The following is a 20,195-nucleotide window of genomic DNA, read 5'->3' on the forward strand; positions in this document are numbered from 1 at the left end:
GCTAATAATCATTATAACAAGCATTTCGTCCTTCTCTCTAGCTCTTCGTCTTTTTCATCCTGATATGCAGCTTTAGATCTAGCTAGTCACGGTGCTCAGCTATTGACCTATTAGTTTTGGCGCCCAGCTGTTGACCTAGTTAGTTTTGGTGCCCAGCTGTTGACCTAGTTAGTTTTGGTGCCCAACTGTCGAATTTTGTCATGATGCCCAGCTGTTGACCTAGTTAGTTTTGGTGCCCATCTGTTGACCTAGTTAGTTTTGGTGCCCAACTGTTGACCTAGTTAGTTTTGGTGCCCAACTGTCGAATTTTGTCATGATGTTCAGCTGTTGACCTAGTTAATTTTGGTGCCCATCTGTTGACCTAGTTATTTTTGTGTGCCCAACTGTCGAATTTTGTCATGATGTCCAGCTGTTGACCTAGTTGGTCACGGTGCCCAGCTGTTGACCTAGTTAATTGTAATGCCCAGCTGTTGACCTATTTGTTCATGATGTCCAGCTATTGACCTAGTTGTTCACAGTGCCCAGCTGTTGACCTAGTTAGTTGTAGTGCCAAGCTGTTGACCAAGTTGCTCACGGTGCCCAGCTGATGACCTAGTTTGCCATGGTACCCAACGACTGTACTTTTTTCAGTACTCATCTGTTGATCCAGATAGCATACGCGGCAACCCCACACCTCACCCAGTTAGTCTTAGTGCGCATTTCTCGTACTTAGCATGTAGATCTAGTTAGTCCTGGTACCCGACTCTTTGTCCTTAATGACAATCTTTGTTCGAAAGTATTAAAACAGGTAACAGTTAGTAGTTGAATCCCAGTAACAATCTGTTGTAGCACTACTTTATCGTCCCCACTGTTAGCCCTAGTCTGTAGCTTGTCTTAGTAACTCGTTAGTACCGCAGGTGCGGGTATCATGTGACTGTTGTGTACGTGACAAATTACTGCAGGAACCGTGTGGCTGTCGTATCTTTGACGTCAAGACTTTTCTTTCATATCACAAGTAGTGTTTACTTTACCATTAGTACTGGCTCCATGACCGTTACATGAAACGTTTCTGTAGCTCTGCTGACCAGAAACTACTCAAGTGTAGGGTACACTCAGTCATCTTAGACCACTACTTTATTGCTCTTCTATGTTTTAGATTTCTTGCTGACCAAATTCTACAATACAACTTTTATTTTTTGCACTTAATCGACCTTTAAGTTAAGGCTTACGAATGGGTTTGTTAACCTTGTGATGTTGACCTATTAACACATGAGAAACATAAACAAATCATTACTTTTTTTCTCTAAAGGAAGGAGGCATTTTGAAACATTTTTTTTAGCTAAAGATTTAGGGCTTTCGCGAACGTGGGCGAAAAAAACTATGCAGGCTAACTTAACACTTCAAACGATTGAATAAATTTAATTACGAACGAGAGAGAAAAAAAGACTTCAGAGTTCAGCTTAAGTTTTAACTTTAGGTTTTTATAGTCAGCTATATTTGTCGTCGAAAACCCAGTTCCCTGAAAGTTAAATACAATGTAGTGTTATCTTGGTGCATTATTCCTGTTTTAGTTGTCATTGTAAGTTGCATTACCCAAGCTTGTCACTCTTTGAGGAAGTAAATAGTTTTAAATGAGAAATAATCTTAAAAAAATGCCCCATGCGCACAAGTTTTTCGTATTAGCCTGGTGGTCATAAAGCCCACACTAATGAAGAAGTCGGCTATAATATTGCATAATTCCACTGTACATTTAAATATAGCAACTCATGCAAAGCCCACGGTATATCCTTAGACTCGGTGTTGTATAGAAATCCTCTGTAGCCACCGCTTGAAAGACTAGACCCAGGCCTGCTAGTGAAGGAACAAAGCCTGTTTGTGAAGGTGGCCGGGCGCTGCACGTATCTCTCAAGTCTTCCGACTATAGAGAAGCGATTGAACCGTTCTATGACACACACGTAGGACTTGGTCTGGTTCTTCAGAGTTCCCGCTTAGATCTGTGCAGTCATGTGATATATTTTTTATCCACCTGAAACAGATGGTGTGTAGCTATTTACATAATCGATGTTACGGCTTGTTGGGTTCACGCCCGCTGGTGTTGAGGCTATAAACTACCTCGACTGTCCATCTACCTGCTTATATAAGTACCTGGATTGATGAAGGTACCTCCCGCACGTGGTTTTTTTTTTTACCTAGTTGTGTGTTGTGTAGTTAAGACACATATAGACAGGTATATGCAAATGTGCTTCGTGTGCTGACACGACAGCTTTCATGCCCGAATGATTGAAACTTGAGTGTTCACTTTCCTGTTGGGATTACTTGATTGTGTGTTCCTCACGGATCGTATAGGAGGCCGTGTTAGGTATGGTGAGAAATGTCCACGTGAATATAGACTGCTGACAGTATCGACGACACACCATACTATACTACATATAACATATATCGATCCCCCACTGTAAGCCAGTACACACCATATAGTGTTGTGTGACTGTGTGGACGAACATCACAGTGGGTGCAGCCACCTGTCTGTTGTGTGTGATCAAGGATTGCAGTTCTCACACATCACTTATCTTATTTAGCACCCTGACGCTTCTTTCGATTCTGTGGTGCTGTCGTCTATTAAAAACACGGATATTTTGTCGAGTCAAATGAAGAAAAGGCGTACAGTCGGATAGTAAATATGTGCCACACACCGCAGGACTAGATACTAGAGTCACCAGCAAATAGAGGTATGTGTAAACGGCAGTATTTGTCTGATCTTGTGATCAAAGATCATTTGGATGCAGATGGGAGCATTTGATGTGATGCCGCGTAAGACGGCCGCTGTTTACCATAGCACATCGACTTTGAGCAACTCCACTTCTGGCGGCTGGGAGTCGGCAGCAACATGAAGAAGGATCGGCTCTCTGTGAGCTCCCGCCTGGATACACCCAGAAAACTGCGGGCTAGGGTCCATCAGTCCGATGGCTCCATCATATCCGACCATCAGCTAGACACCAGCTACACGTCCGTCAGTCGTATCAAAGACAGGCTGTTCCATTCCGGAGATCTCCTACAACAGCATGTGCCTTTGTACAAAACCAAACTTTTCCATTCCGGTGGTTTTTTGTCCGCTCTCAGCCGGTCCATTGACTCGCCGATTGTTACAAGGTCCACAGACTCTACGCTTGTTAGCAGGTCACACCTGGCCAAATCAGCATCGTCCGAACTGACACTTTCAACCATATTTCAGGTAACTTTCCTGTTTATTGTTTTTTTTTAAATATCATATCTTGAGAGCTTGAACAATCTACTCTGACCAATAAGCATATTTCGAGGAGTGAGTGGCCATAAGACTAGCCCTTCAGTTGGTATAGTACGCGTTTTTTCTACTGCCTGTGGCCCATGGTTCACTTTGTTGTTTGCCAAAGCCACCCTACAGGTTATTTTGAAAAACACACGCACTAAAGGAAATCAATAAAATACAAGCCTGTGATCAGAGCTAAGTGAGCATTTAGCAAGTGGCCAAACGTTTGAATACTGCCATTTTATCATTTATATAAATTCGGTTAAATTGCTAGGCTGGATAAAATTAACTGCTGTTCCATTCGGCTGAAATAATTTTACTCATTATATTTTTATATAAACGTAACAAAAATATTTATAATATACAGTAGATGGAACGATTGCATCGTTGTAAACCCAAAAAAAAACGACGAGTACTGTTTGATATTGCCTACCCAAGTTAAATCTAGGTTAGAGTAGGTAGAAAAGTAATCTGATTTAGATCGATATGTTTGTCTTATTTCTATTAGCAGTTCCACGTTTGCAAACTTATTTATGTTGAAGTATTTCCTGTGCGCTTTAATTAACGTATAATCAGCTGTGATCTGTAATTTGATTGTTGTGGTGTTATGCTATTATTTTGGGGTAGAATAGTGTTAAGTAATAAATTTGGTTTCAAAATCGTGAGCTGTTATTGCGTTGGCGGCAAAATAATGTGCTATTATCAATATCGTTGTAGAATCATGTGCTGTTATTAGTGTTAGGATCTTGTGCTGTTTTAATATCGTTGTAGAATCGTGTGCTGTTATTAATGTTGTAGAATCTTGTGTTGTTATCAATATCGTTGTAGAATCGTGTGCTGTTATCAATATTGTTGTAGAATCGTGTGCTGTTATTAATGTTGTAGAATCTTGTGTTGTTATCAATATCGTTATAGAATCTTGTGCTGTTATCAATATTGTTGTAGAATCTTGTGTTGTTATCAATATCGTTATAGAATCTTGTGCTGTTATCAATATTGTTGTAGAATCGTGTGCTGTTATTAATGTTGTAGAATCTTGTGTTGTTATCAATATCGTTATAGAATCTTGTGCTGTTATCAATATTGTTGTAGAATCTTGTGTTGTTATCAATATCGTTATAGAATCTTGTGCTGTTATCAATATTGTTGTAGAATCTTGTGTTGTTATCAATATTGTTGTAGAATCTTGTGCTGTTATCAATATTGTTGTAGAATCTTGTGTTGTTATCAATATCGTTATAGAATCTTGTGCTGTTATCAATATTGTTGTAGAATCTTGTGTTGTTATCAATATCGTGGTAGAATCTTGTGTTGTTATTAATATCGTTGCAGAAATGTGTGCTGCTGCTATTAACATTGTCTTTGTAAAATCGTGTGCTATGTTATTCAGGCCATAGCTTCGTGTGCTGTTTCGTCCATCAAGACTCCGCATGTTTACATTTTGAGCGCTGGCCATTTAAAACATGTTTCATCAAACACGAGAGGCGTGGTGAGGCGGTACGCTACAGCCCAGTTATAGGCTAACTAAACCATCTGAGAACGTGAATGTACAATGTTATCTGACCACTGACAATGTAACAAACTAGTTTTAATGTTATTCTGTAATTTGACCAATGGCACTATCAACAAACTGTTTTGAGTGGAATAGTAGTACTAGTAGTCTACATTAACCTACACGTAGATTTTAAACACACCCCCCCCCCCTTTCCTGCATTACTATTCGTTGCTTGTATCGAATATATGGATTAAAGTATTGAATTACCTAGTACTTGAGCAACATAAATGGCCACTTAGAGGGTGAGAAATGGCGCACCTGGTGTTCGAATGGGGGGTTTATTATTATAGAGTTTAGTTTAATTGATGGCTGATATTTTTTTTTAAAGTTTTTACTTAGGTCACAATGTCTGTCTGCCTGTCTGTCTGTGGTGTTGTGGTCATATCTTTTCACACCCGAAAAACGTCTTAAAACACGGTTTTAAATAAAGTATGTATTTGCTTACTATTTTTAAGTTTTTTATATTCCTAATTGCTATTTAAATTATATTTAAACGTTTATTTTAAATGTTTTTTAAAATTTGTTTTATTTACACTGAATTTTAACCGGGCCACATTTTATAGTTGTAAATCCTAGCTTATTAACAACACTGAACCTCTCTTAGGTGTGTGATTCATTAAAGGTTGCTTTTAACTTGCTGCCCCCATTAAGTAGGAGTGTTCACGTGATGCTGGGTTCGTCACTTAACGCATGTAAAATGGGATAGCTTATCTTTACAACACGGAGAAATTGCAAAAACTCAATCCAAGGATTGTTAAATTGTGCTAGTCTCGTTCGAAATAAACCGCATTATATCATGTGGGTAATAAATACATGTATTTATGAAAATATGGGTTAAAGTGTAAAGGGACAACATTTACAATCAACTGCAAATAGAATTTAATTGGTTATCTCCCCTAAGTTCCTTATTGACGATCTGTGTGGTGTGGTACTGAGGCTCTTCTACCCTCAACTAAACATGACATGACTGTCGAGATTGTTTACCTTTTGATACACTTCCCTTTCCTGTTAGCCTAGAATTATTTCATTTGTACTCAACAGTCGTGTGTCTTATCTTAAATGGGTAGGGGTTTCCAGATTTTGATATCCTGAATTTGGTATTTATAGGCAGAATTAAGCCCAATAAATGACATAAAGATATTGGTATTTATAGGCAGAATAAAGCACAACAAGTGACATCTAGGTATTGGTATTTATACTTATAGACAGACTAAAACCCAACGGTTGCGACTTTTTGTCCCTCGTAAAACCATTTTGCCACCCCCCCCCACTTCCCGATCTTATACATATAATAAACACCCAAACTATTTATAATTTCTAAGATAAACCTAATGGGTCGTAGCTTTCATGGATTGATTGCTATGCTTTTAGAATCTACATTGTGTTTCCGAAGACAAGTTTTTAATGTTAGAATGTTCTGTTTGTTAGACAATTGATATAGATTTTGACATTTATGGGAACCATTTCGTCTTCCCCGTCAATATCCCGTGGGGAATGTATATCTCTGTTTAAAAACTCCTGCTCCTTATGCTGATGCATATGAAACTGCAACCACGCTAATTGTGTGTCTTGTGTTTTTTGCAGACTTCCGTGCACATTGTTATAAAAATTTGTTATTAGATTTAATTTGTTCATCTTCTCTCGTCCATTGTTATATATATATATATATATATATATATATATATATATATATATATATATATATATATATATATATATATATATATATATATATGTGTGTGTGTGTGTGTGTGTGTGTGTCTTTAAGGTAGTTGTTCTACGCGGAGTAATAAAATACATAACTGTTGAATACTGTAAGCACATAAAAAATATGCTTCGGCTGTAAGTAGACATTGTACGTCAGCAATATCTTCAGAGACACGAGCTGTCCCTACTGTCAGTCAGTACTCGAGCTGTCAGTCCACGAGCTGTACCCTAGCTGTTAGTACGGTCATGTGCTGTCTGTAAGATTACGTGCTGTCAGTCAGTACTCGAACTGTCTGTGACAGCCTGTACCCCAGCTGTCTGTACCGTCATGTGCTGTCTGTAAGATTACGTGCTGTCAGTCAGTACTCGAACTGTCTGTGACAGCCTGTACCCCAGCTGTCTGTACCGTCATGTGCTGTCTGTAAGATTACGTGCTGTCGGTCAGTAGTCGAGCTGTCTGTGACAGCCTGTACCCCAGCTGTCTGTACCGTCATGTGCTGTCTGTAAGATTACGTGCTGTCGGTCAGTAGTCGAGCTGTCTGTGACAGCCTGTACCCCAGCTGTTAGTACGGTCGTGTGCTGTCTGTAAGATTACGTGCTGTCAGCCAGTACGTTGACCAAGTATTCCCTGTACCACCAAGCACCTTGGTTTCACTAAGTTCCCCGCCTTGCTAGACGTCACGTGTGTCAAACACGTCGTGAGCTGGTCAGTCCCATGCCACACTGACCTATCCACAAACCCAGCGACCGTCTGAACCCGCTAGAGCCTAATGCTGGGAACAAACTCCCTCTCACGAATGTTTTTCTAGCCAAACTAGCACTGTAGGCTACTGTCACCCGATACTTAGGCTGATAAGGTTTTATGTTTGTTGTGACTGCAGGTATTGTTTACTGCTGGCTGTCACAGACTGTATACACACAGTAATATGGGCACAAGGCTGGTCATACACCTACTAGCCACGCTATTTCTACACTCGTCAGATAACTATTGCTGCTGTTATCTTTGAAATGTTGAGTGTGAAAGTTTGAGACAATGGCTTCACAGTACTGGCTGGATATGTGTGCTGTGTTACACATCTAGCAAACATTTGCCCCGAGACGACACGCTCTTGTGTAGGGCCTTTAATTTCTTCTGTACAAGTAAAGTACCCCAACGTTTTCTTAATCCCGTGGATATTGAGTCACCTGTGGTTAGCATGACACCGCGCGTCACCAACAGGTAGATCTATAGAAGAATTGAATGATGGCTCTACCTCCCTCGCCCCTCTGCTCAAGTGTTTCCCCTAATACTTGAGGTGCGGCCGGTGTGTTGTCGCAGTTGGGCCTCTCCACTGCAGGAAATACACACAGCGTGCTAGGACATAGAAAAACTACTCTTGTTTTGTGCAGCTTTCTATGCCATCTTTTGGCGGGGTTTGTTGTGCTGATGAAGTGACGTAATTTGCGCATGAATGAACTACTGTTAGTGGTACACAGCACGAGATGTGTCAAATAACCCTCGCCGAAGCTCAGGAATGCAAGTCTCACAAGTACAGATAAGGGGAAAACCAACTGGGCCCGAGGGTTTCATTTATTGCCATCAAACACACCATGTCTAGTGTAACACGTCTAGGTGACGGATAGGTCGACTTCAGTGGTCAACATGTGGTCATGTGATAACTTGACATGTGAATTACTCGTTTGATTTCTCTGGATTAACCATGTATACGAGCGTGCTTAACTTGGCCGAGGTAAGCCCGGCACATATATTAAAACGTTAATTTTAGTTCATAAATTCGTTATGCTCACGTGACTGAGTGTATGTATATTGTATAATATTAAATAATACTATAAACTGTATTAAATGTTTTATTATTGTTAGGCCTATAGACTATGTAGTATGTAGCCGAGTAGTAAGAGTTAACGTAAACAATAAATAAAAAACATAGTAGTTAAAGTTAAAGGCATAGGCTTAACAAGTTAAAGCACAAGTTGTTTGTAAGTTATGCTATTAGTGCTAGATTTCTAGTTAGATATGTCAAAAGGGACAGGTTATGATGTAAAACTTTTTTGCTGTAACAAAAGACATAATCTACTAGAATCTATTAGTTGGTCTACTACTGGCTACAGGACTACCCTCCAAGTTAATGAATAATAATGATGTTATTAGCCTCCTTTAGGTCAGTTGTATAACTAGATCTAATTAAAGCATGCTTCTCCCCCCCCCCCCCCCCATAAATCATAAACATACCCATGATTAGGCTACTCTGTGACTATATTAGTAAATATATCAAGATTTATTTTGAAACTTTTGTGTGAATGCTTTAGTTTTTATATCATTATCCAATTATCTAGATTAGTGCCTCAAGCTATTCTATGATTAGGTGTAATTGTGCAGATTGTTATTCATACCCATACCCTAACAGTGATACCAGCAGCTAAACAGGGTAAGACTCTGTGTTGCCCTTGCAGAAAACAGGAAGTACCATACAGAAATCCTTTAGGCCTAAAAATAGTATAGTACTTATACTTATAGGGCCTATCTGCAATACACTTATTACAAATTATGTCTTTACATTACATGTCATACATACATTTAAAAAATGCTATTCTATACTAAAAGCCTATGTACAGATAACAAGGCTAAAATGATTTTCCTTAAACTTAAGATCAGTTTTTAGATTTAGGTCTATTAAAACAACATTCAGACCTACTTTAAATAATGAATGGTTACTGTATTGAAAGTATACATGTTATAATCCACCACCCAGTGAATAGGCCTACTTACTTTAGAATTACTCAGTAGCAAAAGGTTGAACTGTCTCCATGGCAAAGTTGGTAGATTGGTCTGTGGACATAGTCTATCACACTCACATTTAATATGTATATTTGGAGGATGGAAGGTGTAAGCTAAAAGAGTTGGGGATATTTTTACTAGACCATGACCAGCAGACATCAGACAATCCATCACTGATGATTTGATCAACAAGTTCAGCCTAAGTTGTATTTCAATAGCTGCAAGCTTTCCCATGGCTTTTATTTGTAGACGAAGCTATTTATCTAGGTCAAATGAGGTGTAGCGGATCAGCATGATATTTACCAGAATTTCATGCTTGGTTGATTCTGATACACAAACCTCTTAATGTTAAGAAACTGCCTTCAGGAAATATTTGCCAAACTACTCATCAACACAGTGGCAATAGGGTACAGGCTTAGAACCATGGGCCTGTTAACACAAGCTTTAATAGTCCTTGCTATATTTGTCACATTTTGTGTGACCCTACTTGTCCATTTGTTCATACCAGTATTGGCTGGTGGGCTTATTTAGTGAATTCTTTTTGATACCTTGAATTAAATACTTCTTCTCAATCTACTCAATCCAATTTTGTATTTTTAACATCCATGTAATATCACATTAATGTACAGCTTTTTGACAGAACAATCATCATAATGCTTTCAAGTGACTGTGATGTTATAATGGTATTTGACTATAATTTAGATATGACTTATTGACTAATGCAATTGATGTGATATATGTTTTTGAGCTGGATATGTTGACATATTAAAATAAATGCTATTATTTTTTTAGGACAAAGCTGAAAACTTTGTCATGGCCGCTCTCTTCTGTGCCTCAGAAGAAGGGAATGTGGATGGCCTGAAGGAATTGTCTGAGATGGCTGCCAACATTGACCTTAACACAGCCAACAAGGTAAATGTGCCCTTATCTACTAGCTGCCGGCTGATTAGTCAACCACTTACCAGGGCCTGTAGGGACTAATACTTTCATTATTTTTATTGTACTCAGGATTGAATTTTCTTGGAGTGACTCATAGTTACTAGTTCATATATTCAGGACATTAGGGGAAATAACTGGGTTCAACGCATACTTAAAAAATTAAAACCTACCTATGGGAAGGGAAAATGTCAAACAGTCTCCTTGATTACTTGTACAAGTTAAATGTTATGCTACATATCTTATGAGTGTAGCAACTGTTGCATATCTTTGAGTCCTCTTATGATTTACTTTCACAGCATGGAGAAACAGCAGTCCATATGGCAGCCAGTGGTGGACATGTTGATGTCATCAAATTTCTGCTAGCCAAAGGGGTGGACATATCTATATTGGATAAGGTCAGTCATTCTTTCATATTTATAAACATTTTTAAACTATGCACTTTTAGATGGTTTTGGTGTGTTTCATGAAAATTGTGTTTTTCATTTTTTTTGGTTGTGTTATTACTAAAAGGTTGTGTTTGGTATTAAAATGATTTTTTTCCTACACTAGCAAGGAGATAGTGCAGTATACTGGGCAGCAAGGCAAGGCCATACAGAAATTATACAATGTCTTGTCCAGGCAGGGGTTTCCGTCAACACACAGAACAAGGTACATTTTCTTGCTCCATGGTGCTATTTGTGTAGTCATTTTACCTCAATACCAGCATAGGTTGCATGTTTGTTCTATGGTGCCATTTGTGTTGTCATTTTATGCCATTTGTGCAGTCATTTTACCTCAATACCATAATAGGTTGCATTTCTTGCTCCATAGTTCCATTTGTATAGTAATTTACCTGATTGCCTATTTATTTCCTCATTAAATGAATCATCATCACACATTTTATACTGCCATATTTGTTTTTTGTTAACCTGTTATTAATGTTACATAGCTAAATGTAAAAGCTAAATTATTAATTTAAATCCAGAATCTTGACTACAGTTGTATGTGTTGAGATGACTGTTTATGTTTCCTCAGTCAGGGGAGACCGCTCTGCATGTAGCAGCTAGGTATGGACACACAGCTGCTGTGGAGTACTTGTGTAGTGTTGATGCCAACATTAACCTCTTTGATAATGTAAGTACTTAGCTGGTGTGTTTGCCTTTGGTATCAGTGCATGGAAATTATCAGTGTGAGATCATTGTTGTTCAATATTTCTCAATTTCATTTTATCTAAATATTGTCTCTTTTTGTAATTTCACTACTTTGGTAAAGTGAAGATCTATTTTAAGAATCTAATGGCTAATTGTAAGATTAAATTTTTTAAATTGTAGGGCTGTTATTTGAAAACTAGGTATTTTATAGCAAGGTAAATTGCTTTTTGGTCATTTTTCTATGGAAGACATCCAACATGTTTTCATTATCAAGTCAATCTTAACTACTCAGTTTTTCAGTCTATAAAACAAATTGAGAAATATTGCCAAATTAAAGTGTCATTTTCAAATTAATACATTTTTTGTACTTATCCATAGCTTTGCTTTAATCAAAGTGTTTTATTGTATTTTATTTTAACTTTTTATTTTGCTTCCCTATTAATGTAATCTCTAAACAATTTTGTGTAAGTGCCTAATGAATGTAGGCAAAAAATAACCTGAGTTTGACCTGTGTGTTTGTTGATCAGCTTGGTGAGACCCCTCTACACAGTGCTGCTTGGCATGGCTATGTTCAGATTGTGCGCATTCTGTGTCAGCATGGAGCCATGCTTTCACTACAGAATAAGGTACTCACTGCCAGTGGACCACGCCAGAGTTTGTTGTTTTAGCCTTGTTGTACATGTTGTTGTCTCTCACCAGACTAGTACACAGCTCTTGTCTCACTACACCCACTGCACCAACATACACATACACACACACTCTCCCACATTAATGTTGTTTTATTAGGCACTCCTGCACTGTAGCTTTCTACATTCTTTTGTTGGATGTTGTTATGTATTTTTTATTATAATAGGATAAGTTTCAAATTTTAGTGTTTTAATAACTTTATTAATAATAATTAATTTTAGCATTGTTTTTATATCATATAACTATTTTCTTATGTAAAATTTAAACAATTACTGATGCTAAGATAGGATTTAGATTAAAGTTGATCTGATAAATGACTTTAACCAATGTATGTATTTATGATGTTAGGATAGAGAAACTGCCCTCCATTGTGCTGCTGTCAGAGGAAATGTTGATTGTGTTAGAGTTTTGTTGGAGCATGGCGCATCTCTCAATCATACAGACAAAGTAAGCTGGCTCTTTTATATCACCTCACTACTGCACAGTGCCTCACACTACTCTCAGTAGATTGTTTAATTTAGTAATGATATTTCCTGTTACAAGCTATTTGGTTATACAGTCAATGAAAATTTTTCTAACTCCACCAGCGAGGCTGTACAGCTGTCCACTTGGCCTGTCAAAGACACAACACAGCTATTGCTCTCCTCATTCTTAATGCAGGCTGCAAAATGGATATTTTTGACAAGGTAAGCTGTTAGCTAGCAGTTTAAAATCTGTTGACTTAGTGTATTGGCATCACCCTCACCAGAAACATACTGTTACATTCTTTTTCCCCATAGGAAACAGGGGAGACAGCTCTACACTGTGCTGCCAGGGAAGGTCTCCTTAGTGTTGTACAGACGATGTGTTCTTTAGGGATTAATGTGGATCTTGTCACTACAGTAAGTTTAGAGGCCTGGGATTAATGTGGTTCTCATCACAACAGTGAGGGTTAGGATTAATGTGGTTACTTTTAGAAGGTGTGATCTATTTGAATTGATGCACCAATTGTGCAGCCTCCCACTTTTTTGTTTATGCTTGTAATGTCTATAACACCACATTAGACCTGTTACATGTTTGAAGTCATCTCATTTATTATATTTACTTTGTTTACTCCCAGGATGGACAGACTGCCTTACATCTGGCATGTAAACATGGTCATATAGAAATTGCTCGGTCCCTGCTTCTTGTGGGTGCTGACCCTACCATTGTTAACAAGGTTTGTTTAATCTTTGGTTGTACTGTATCATCAGTCTAACAGGTTGTGATTCTATTGTCTTGATACTGTTTCCATCTTTCTACCATTGTTAACAAGGTTTGTTTAATCTTTGATTGTACTGTATCATCAGTCTAACAGGTTGTGATTCTATTGTCTTGACACTGTTTCCATCTTCCTACCATTGTTAACATGTTCTGTTCCATGTTTGATTGTAGTGTATCATCAGCCTAACAGGCTGTGATTTAACTCTCTTGTCTTTCATCTTCTTACAGGATGGTGTCACTGGTGAAATCATGGCTTTAGCTCAGGGCTTTTCAAATATTGCTGAGCTCATGTCTACAGTTAAAGGGGTGAGTGTCTCACAGCTTTTACAGCAGTAATCTTATGGGGAACTAACAGATAAAGGCAGTTGGAGAACTATTCATTTAGAAACGTTTTCTTTGTGTGAATTTTTTCCTTCAAATGGACATTGTGTTACAACAAAAATATTTTTCAGGAAAAAAGACTGGCATTCATTAACCAGCTGAAACCTCTGCCTCAGCCAATCAACCGTATCAAGTTGAAGCTGTTAGGCTCAACTGGAGTCGGCAAGTCTGTCCTAGTGGAGTCACTCAAGTGTAGCTATTTGAGTAGTTTCTTTAGGCGGAGGCTTCACCCACCTGGCCATGGCAGTTCTATCAAACAAAAATGTCAGTACCTGCTTCTCAGTGCCATATTTTTTTAGCTTGGTAACTTTAGTTTTTTAAATAATAATTGTTCAGTTTATTTTTATCAATGAATTTTACTAAACTTTTTACTTAACTTGCAGCCAAGACCCAACTCTCCCGGCAATTTAGCTTGCCCACCCCACTTAATTATGCAATTGGGAATCCTACCTATACCAAAGGTGTGGAGGTTCAATCCATTAGTATTGCAGGTAAGCCAATTTAGTCACCACAAAACTGTTTTGTTCTTTATGAATGTATGACAATAGGAGGCAAAAAAATATACACAACCCATCTACTTCATTTCAAATACTGTCAGTTATCTAGTTAAAAATTTGGTATTCTTTTAACATTTTCAGCATTAACAAAATGATATATTTGTGCAGGGGCAGGTGAGTTTAGTGTTTGGGATTTCTCTGGCTATGAGCCGTACTACATGCTGTATGATTACTTCCTGGGAGATGTCAACTGCATTCATGTGGTCCTCTTCAACCTGGAGGACTCTCCTGAAGAACAGATGGCTGAAGTCATTTTCTGGCTCAACTTTATTAAAGCCAGGATACACCCAAAGATGCCTTTAGGTCAGTTCTTTCATCACTTTTTGTTGATATATCATGTATAAAATAGAAGTGACACTTGACAGGAGTAAGTGTTACAAATTATCAAGAAAAGAAGCAGTAATAAAAATAAAATCAATTTTGTGATGAAATTTAACAAATCCAAGCCCCCATCCCAAAAAGAAAAATACACCAGTCTATAATATAATGGTATGTTTGGAAATTATTTTAGGTCAGTTCATTGATCACTTGTAAGAATACTGTATTTAATATAGTAGTATGAATAAACTAGCGTAACAAACAAAAAATGTCAAAAAAGAAATAATTTAAATAATTTAAAGAAAAATCAAAGCCCCAAAGATAAAAAAAAGTGACATAATTTTATAGTAGTTAATGGGCTTGAACCCCCCCAGACAAGACACAGCACAGTGTTAAACAAAGATTGCCTGCCACATGTACCACTTTGTTCCAGACCACTGTGGCAAGCTACAGAACACAGCTCAAGTGGTGCTGGTAGCCACACATGCAGATAAAGCCAGCACAGCCTGCCATAAGACATCCAGTGGGCTCCATGTCAATCAAGATGCTCAGTACATTCTAGAAAAAGCAATAACCATGTTTCAACACGACCTTGACATTTGCCAAACTGTGTTTGTCATGGATGCGACATCACCATCTTCACCAGATCTTAGAGCTTTCAAGCTGCAGTTGGCTAAAACTAGGACAATAATCTCAGAGGTAAAAGTTCTAGCATTTTCCTTTCACCCAGTACTGTATAACGAGTTGAATGCTGATTACACTTTCACCCTGTACTGTCAGTTTATCTTGGTCAATCTTGATGTATACTTTGACTAAGTCTAGTAATGTAACTCTGACAGCGCTTGCCATGCAGCAATGGTTTCCTGTCAGCCGTGGTCGCCCAACTACCAGAGTGGCGCAGAGCATTTCAAGCCTACCCAGTCCTCAGCTGGCCCCAGTTTATTGAACAGATCCGGGGCTGCATCAACCCTCTAGCCAGTGATGAGGATGTCAAGTTGTTGGACCGGCAGCTGCAGCTGATGGGGGAGGTAATCATTAGATTTTGTATCTAGAGCTATTATACTCCATGATAGAACTATCTTTTAACATTGATTAGTACTGTTTTACTCCTGACTCAAGAGTAAAAAGAGTTTTTTTTAAAAACCCTGTAGATAGTGTTTTATAGTTTTATAAATTTACATTGCAATGCTTTTTTCCCCCCCCACAGATTGTTTATCTCCATTGCCAGACGGACCTAGTGGTCATCAACCCACGCTGGCTAGGTGTAGAAGTACTTGGTCATTTGTTGTCTCATGAAAGGATAGCTCAGATACGACGGACTGGGTGTTTTTCTTTAGATGAGTTTCAGCTGATGTATCCCAACACTGATGCTCTCAGCTTAGTTCAGGTAGGGTGTACTTAAGGGATACAACACTGGGGGGATGGAGAGATTGGAACAAGCATTATCATTAGTGTTTTGTCTTATACATTCTAATGACTACATCAGGGGTCTCCAAACTACGGCCCGCGGGCCGGATGCGGCCCGCGAGGTCCTCTCATCCGGCCCGCGGAGATCATTTTGTCCACGGAAAAAAACGTTTGTTGTTTATGGCTGAGGAACTTTGCCCAGAAAAATCAAAAACATGCCTGGAAGAAACTGGCCCCCGAACTGAAAATTTATAGTTAATGCGGCCCTCGGACTGAAAAGTTTGGAGACCCCTGGACTACATGATTAGCCATTGTATTTATTCTATCTATTTAAAATGCCAGGTGCTGGAAGCCTTAGAACTCTGCACACCATGTGACCTAGAGGATGAGGTGGAGTATGAGTTTCCGTGTCTGAACTTTGTTGAGGCTTTAGAAGGCCTGTGGCTGAGAGATGATAAAAGATTCCCTAACCCAGTCTATGGGGGTGTTAGACTTCACACAAGCTTTCAGTCTGGTGCCCAGCTCAAGTATTTGTTCCCTCGCATACAGGTTGATACGGCTTTTCTTCAAATCTCCTTTTATTATTACCATAAAATCTCGTTTTAGTTAAGAAAATAGTAACTTCACCGCTTTTATTAGATGATTAAGCATGGACATAAAAAAAAAGACATCAAACATTATTTTTACCTGTAATTACCGAGTTAATTAGATTGGTTAAATTTTAACAGGTGTGTCTGAGACGCAGCATTCTCTCAGCTGATGACCAGGACAATGAGGACGACGGCGACACCAGTGACGACGACAAAGAAAAAGTGGACAAGGATGCAGACCTCTACCAGTGGCACCACGGCTCCAAGTACTGCTGTGCCAGGCTGGAGGGGATCATTGACATGGACAAGAACGAGCAGTACCTGGAGATCAAGGTGCGGGGCCCTGAGAGTGAGAGGGCTAACTTGTACTATTTCCTGGAGGATTTCGTCAACATCATAGAACAAGTGGTAGAGAATGTCTGCCCGGGTCTGTGCATCGAGCGCTACACGTTGAGCCCGTCACAACTTAGGGAACATGGGAAAGTTGTGCGCTCTTATTCCCCCACAGAACTGCTGCGCATGCAGATAGAAAACAGGTCCTCTGTTGTTCTTGGTGGGAAACAAACTGAAGACTTCATCGACATTGTCTGCCTCGGCTCAGAGGAAATTTTAGTGACAGTTACCCTAGGCATGGACCTACCTATCTCTCATTTGACTATTCATACACAGAGGTTGTTAAGTTATTTACTTGACCCACCAGAAGCCATGGGCAAAGACTGGTGTCTGTTAGCTGTTACCTTAGGACTTAGTGATGCTTTACCTGCACTGGAGCCTACAGGTGGGGATGGGAACAAAGTCAGCCAGACACAGAAGGTATGTTATAGATACATTTTTTTAAAGAAATAACACAATTCTATTATTGAGTTGTGTGGTTCAATTATGTCATATGTAGTTGTAATGATAAAATGATAGTTAACCCCTTTACCGTGGAAATTTTTTTTTTTTTTTGTTAACCGTGTAATTGTTTTTTTTCCACTTTCGTTTTCACATCACGTGATGACCTATTTTTATCATCCGCTGTTGAATTGGCTGTTAGATTAGCCTCCCTCTACATTGTTATTGATTTCCAATGCTATTTTCGTATCAAGATGAGTTAACTCGGGACGCACGGCACAAAGACGCCTTTTTTATCTGAAGACGAGTTAACTCGTGATGTACGGTTAAGCACAAGATTTTATATGACGAGTTAACTCGTGACACACGGTAAAGGGGTTTAGGGAAGGGCTTGAAGTAGGAGCATATTTTATTATTTATTGAGAAAGGTTATATTGAACATCTGGCTACGTTGTACTAAAATAGAACATCTGGCCAAGTTGTACTAAAATAGAACATCTGGCCAAGTTGTACTCAAATACATCATCTGACCATGTTGTACTTAAATAGAACATCTGACCAAGTTGTACTAAAATAGAACATCTGGCTAAGTTGTACTAAAATAGAACATCTGGCTAAGTTGTACTAAAATAGAACATCTGGCTAAGTTATACTAAAATAGAACATCTGGCCAAATTGCACTCAAACACAACAGCCAAGTTGTACACAACTATATGTTTTAGACCATAGCTGTGTTGATGCAGTAATATGACTACTTTCAGGTGCTGAATGAATGGACAAGAAGACACCCTGATGCAACCATTAGACAACTTGTCAACAAACTCAAAGAAATTGGTAGAGTGGATGCAGTAGAAGCCATTTTACGCACAGGTCCTCCATTTAAAGTTCTTTCTTTTGAAGATCCTATAACTGATGGCAGTGCTGGGACTCAAGGAACTAATGCATCAACAAACACATTGTCTAACTTATCTAGATGACAGATATAAACAATGTTAGATGACAACAATATATTGTCCTTATTAACTAGAGAAACAGATCTAAATAATGTAGATAGAGTTGAAATGGTCAAACTCATCTACACATCAAAGATAAACTTCTCTTACTAATGTAGATGAGAAGACAAATGAAAAATGTCCCGTATATCTGGGTGGCAGATGAAAGAAACACAACTGTCAGTAAGGAAACAGATTATTCTCGTGTAATGGCTGAAGGTACCATTTTAGTTCATTACAGGTGATTAGTGTTTCCAGTTCTAGGACGCAGTGTATATTTCTAGACATTTGACATGTCCTTTTATCTTTAGGACTTTTTTTTTTTTTACATAATATTGTGACTAGACTAGTTTTTTAATGTAGAATTGTGTGGGGTACTAATGACAGTGTTTGTGGATTGAGCTCATTGTAAACCTGACTTTTAGTCTAGTTGTATTTGCTACTAGCATCAGTAACATTTGTCTTTGACTAACATCAGCCTACTGCTTCTACATCATTGCCAGGAGTTGACAAGAACTTTTTTAGAATGTTATTTACCATCTACACCAACTGACCAGTGTTAAGCCAGAAAACACCCATACCATTCCAGTGGTCCAGTTTTTTTAAACTCAGAGCATTGGCCTACACCATTTTGTGTTTGGCCCACCCGTTCCTTGATAATTTTGTTTGCTCCAAGCCTATCTCAAAAGTGTATATTTTTACATGTTGTTTTGTTGTATGAAAATACCTTTATACAAAGTGAATGTTGATCATTCATTACTATGTACATATAACATATAGGGTATATAATTTATTTATCTTGATGTGCAGGTTAAAGGCTTTTGGTTTTTATTAAAAGGTTTTGTACTGCCATGGCATTGCTTAATTCCCTTTTTTAACATGCATAGTTATTTCCCTTAATTGAGCAAGTTGAGCAATAATTCATGGCACTAAATGTCTTTTTTCCCTTTGACAAAAACACCATTGGGTTGGTGGTTAGCTGTGGCTTATTAACTCTACATATTTAACAGTCATGTGCCTTCAAGCCAACTCAAGCTACTGTGTTCCAGTTTTTGTTTTTACTTTGTATTTTATTAACATTTACAGTTTTACTTTGGCAGCTTTCATCAGTGCTGTTTATTTTGTGAAAAATTTAAGTTCCAATACCAAAAGGTTGGCTACTGTCATATTCCAGACCCCTTTCATATCATGTCAACAAATTATTTTTAGAATGTATACAGCAGTTTAAAATTAGGACAGTTTGGTCTCTTAAGTGTTTGAGTAGAATAAAATATGTAAGCTGTAGTCTAAATAGAAAACAATACAATTAGTAGATTCCTCTAAGTTCCCTCCCTTGAAAGCTGTACAAGTCACCTGCCCTTGAAGGTCTGACATTATTTGTGGGAGCTGCCAAAGTAAGGTTAAAAAAAAAACCACAAGCCCATGATTGACTTCTGTGATACTCCGTGTTTTTATCTCATTCTTCTCATTCACTTGTTGATTGGGAGATTCCTTCAGTAAGTGTGTGTATGTCTTGTACACAAGTGTGGGCTTGCATATTCAACTGTGTACTGAACAACCAATGACTGTCTTGTGGTTTCTACTACTGACAACAGACTTTTGTAACTTTTTTTTCTTTGCTCCTGTAATAAATAATAATCCAAAACTTGTCTTGGTCTTTTTTGTTTGTATTGGTGGTTTTTTTTTACATGTTGTATTTAAATATTTCTTAGTTTTAGTTCTTGAGTTTTTATATAAGTAGACCTATAGTTTCAAAATGCTTCTGCTGTTCAATTTTTATCATTAAATATTCAGTGTAATTAAAAAAGAACGAAATTG

At 38.2% G+C, this 20,195-nt stretch overlaps 1 protein-coding gene across 7 annotated transcripts in view; it reads left to right on the top strand.

Moving 5' to 3' along the window:
• Positions 1–20,016, top strand: part of LOC131943738 (death-associated protein kinase 1) — a 40,822-nt gene extending 20,806 nt beyond the window's left edge. For 4 of the 7 annotated variants that reach the window (XM_059303966.1, XM_059303965.1, XM_059303964.1 and 1 more), the window contains 19 exons: positions 10,093–10,212; positions 10,536–10,634; positions 10,789–10,887; positions 11,254–11,352; positions 11,897–11,995; positions 12,405–12,503; positions 12,644–12,742; positions 12,836–12,937; positions 13,156–13,254; positions 13,527–13,604; positions 13,751–13,943; positions 14,063–14,170; positions 14,345–14,539; positions 14,988–15,253; positions 15,394–15,582; positions 15,762–15,941; positions 16,304–16,510; positions 16,690–17,364; positions 18,147–20,016. In XM_059303966.1, the coding sequence (XP_059159949.1) occupies positions 10,093–10,212; positions 10,536–10,634; positions 10,789–10,887; positions 11,254–11,352; positions 11,897–11,995; positions 12,405–12,503; positions 12,644–12,742; positions 12,836–12,937; positions 13,156–13,254; positions 13,527–13,604; positions 13,751–13,943; positions 14,063–14,170; positions 14,345–14,539; positions 14,988–15,253; positions 15,394–15,582; positions 15,762–15,941; positions 16,304–16,510; positions 16,690–17,364; positions 18,147–18,362 (3,222 nt within the window). In that variant the 3' untranslated portion in view covers positions 18,363–20,016. Of the gene's footprint in view, positions 1–1,865; positions 3,209–10,092; positions 10,213–10,535; positions 10,635–10,788; positions 10,888–11,253; positions 11,353–11,896; positions 11,996–12,404; positions 12,504–12,643; positions 12,743–12,835; positions 12,938–13,155; positions 13,255–13,526; positions 13,605–13,750; positions 13,944–14,062; positions 14,171–14,344; positions 14,540–14,987; positions 15,254–15,393; positions 15,583–15,761; positions 15,942–16,303; positions 16,511–16,689; positions 17,365–18,146 lie in introns of those variants that run through there. The other 3 variants (XM_059303970.1, XM_059303969.1, XM_059303967.1) reach the window with 3 other exon arrangements.
• The last annotated feature ends 179 nt before the right edge of the window (positions 20,017–20,195 follow it).

Source organism: Physella acuta, unplaced genomic scaffold, assembly GCF_028476545.2.
Source record: "Physella acuta isolate Inbredline_101_S28 unplaced genomic scaffold, ASM2847654v3 ptg000466l, whole genome shotgun sequence".
Taxonomy (NCBI): domain Eukaryota; kingdom Metazoa; phylum Mollusca; class Gastropoda; family Physidae; genus Physella; species Physella acuta.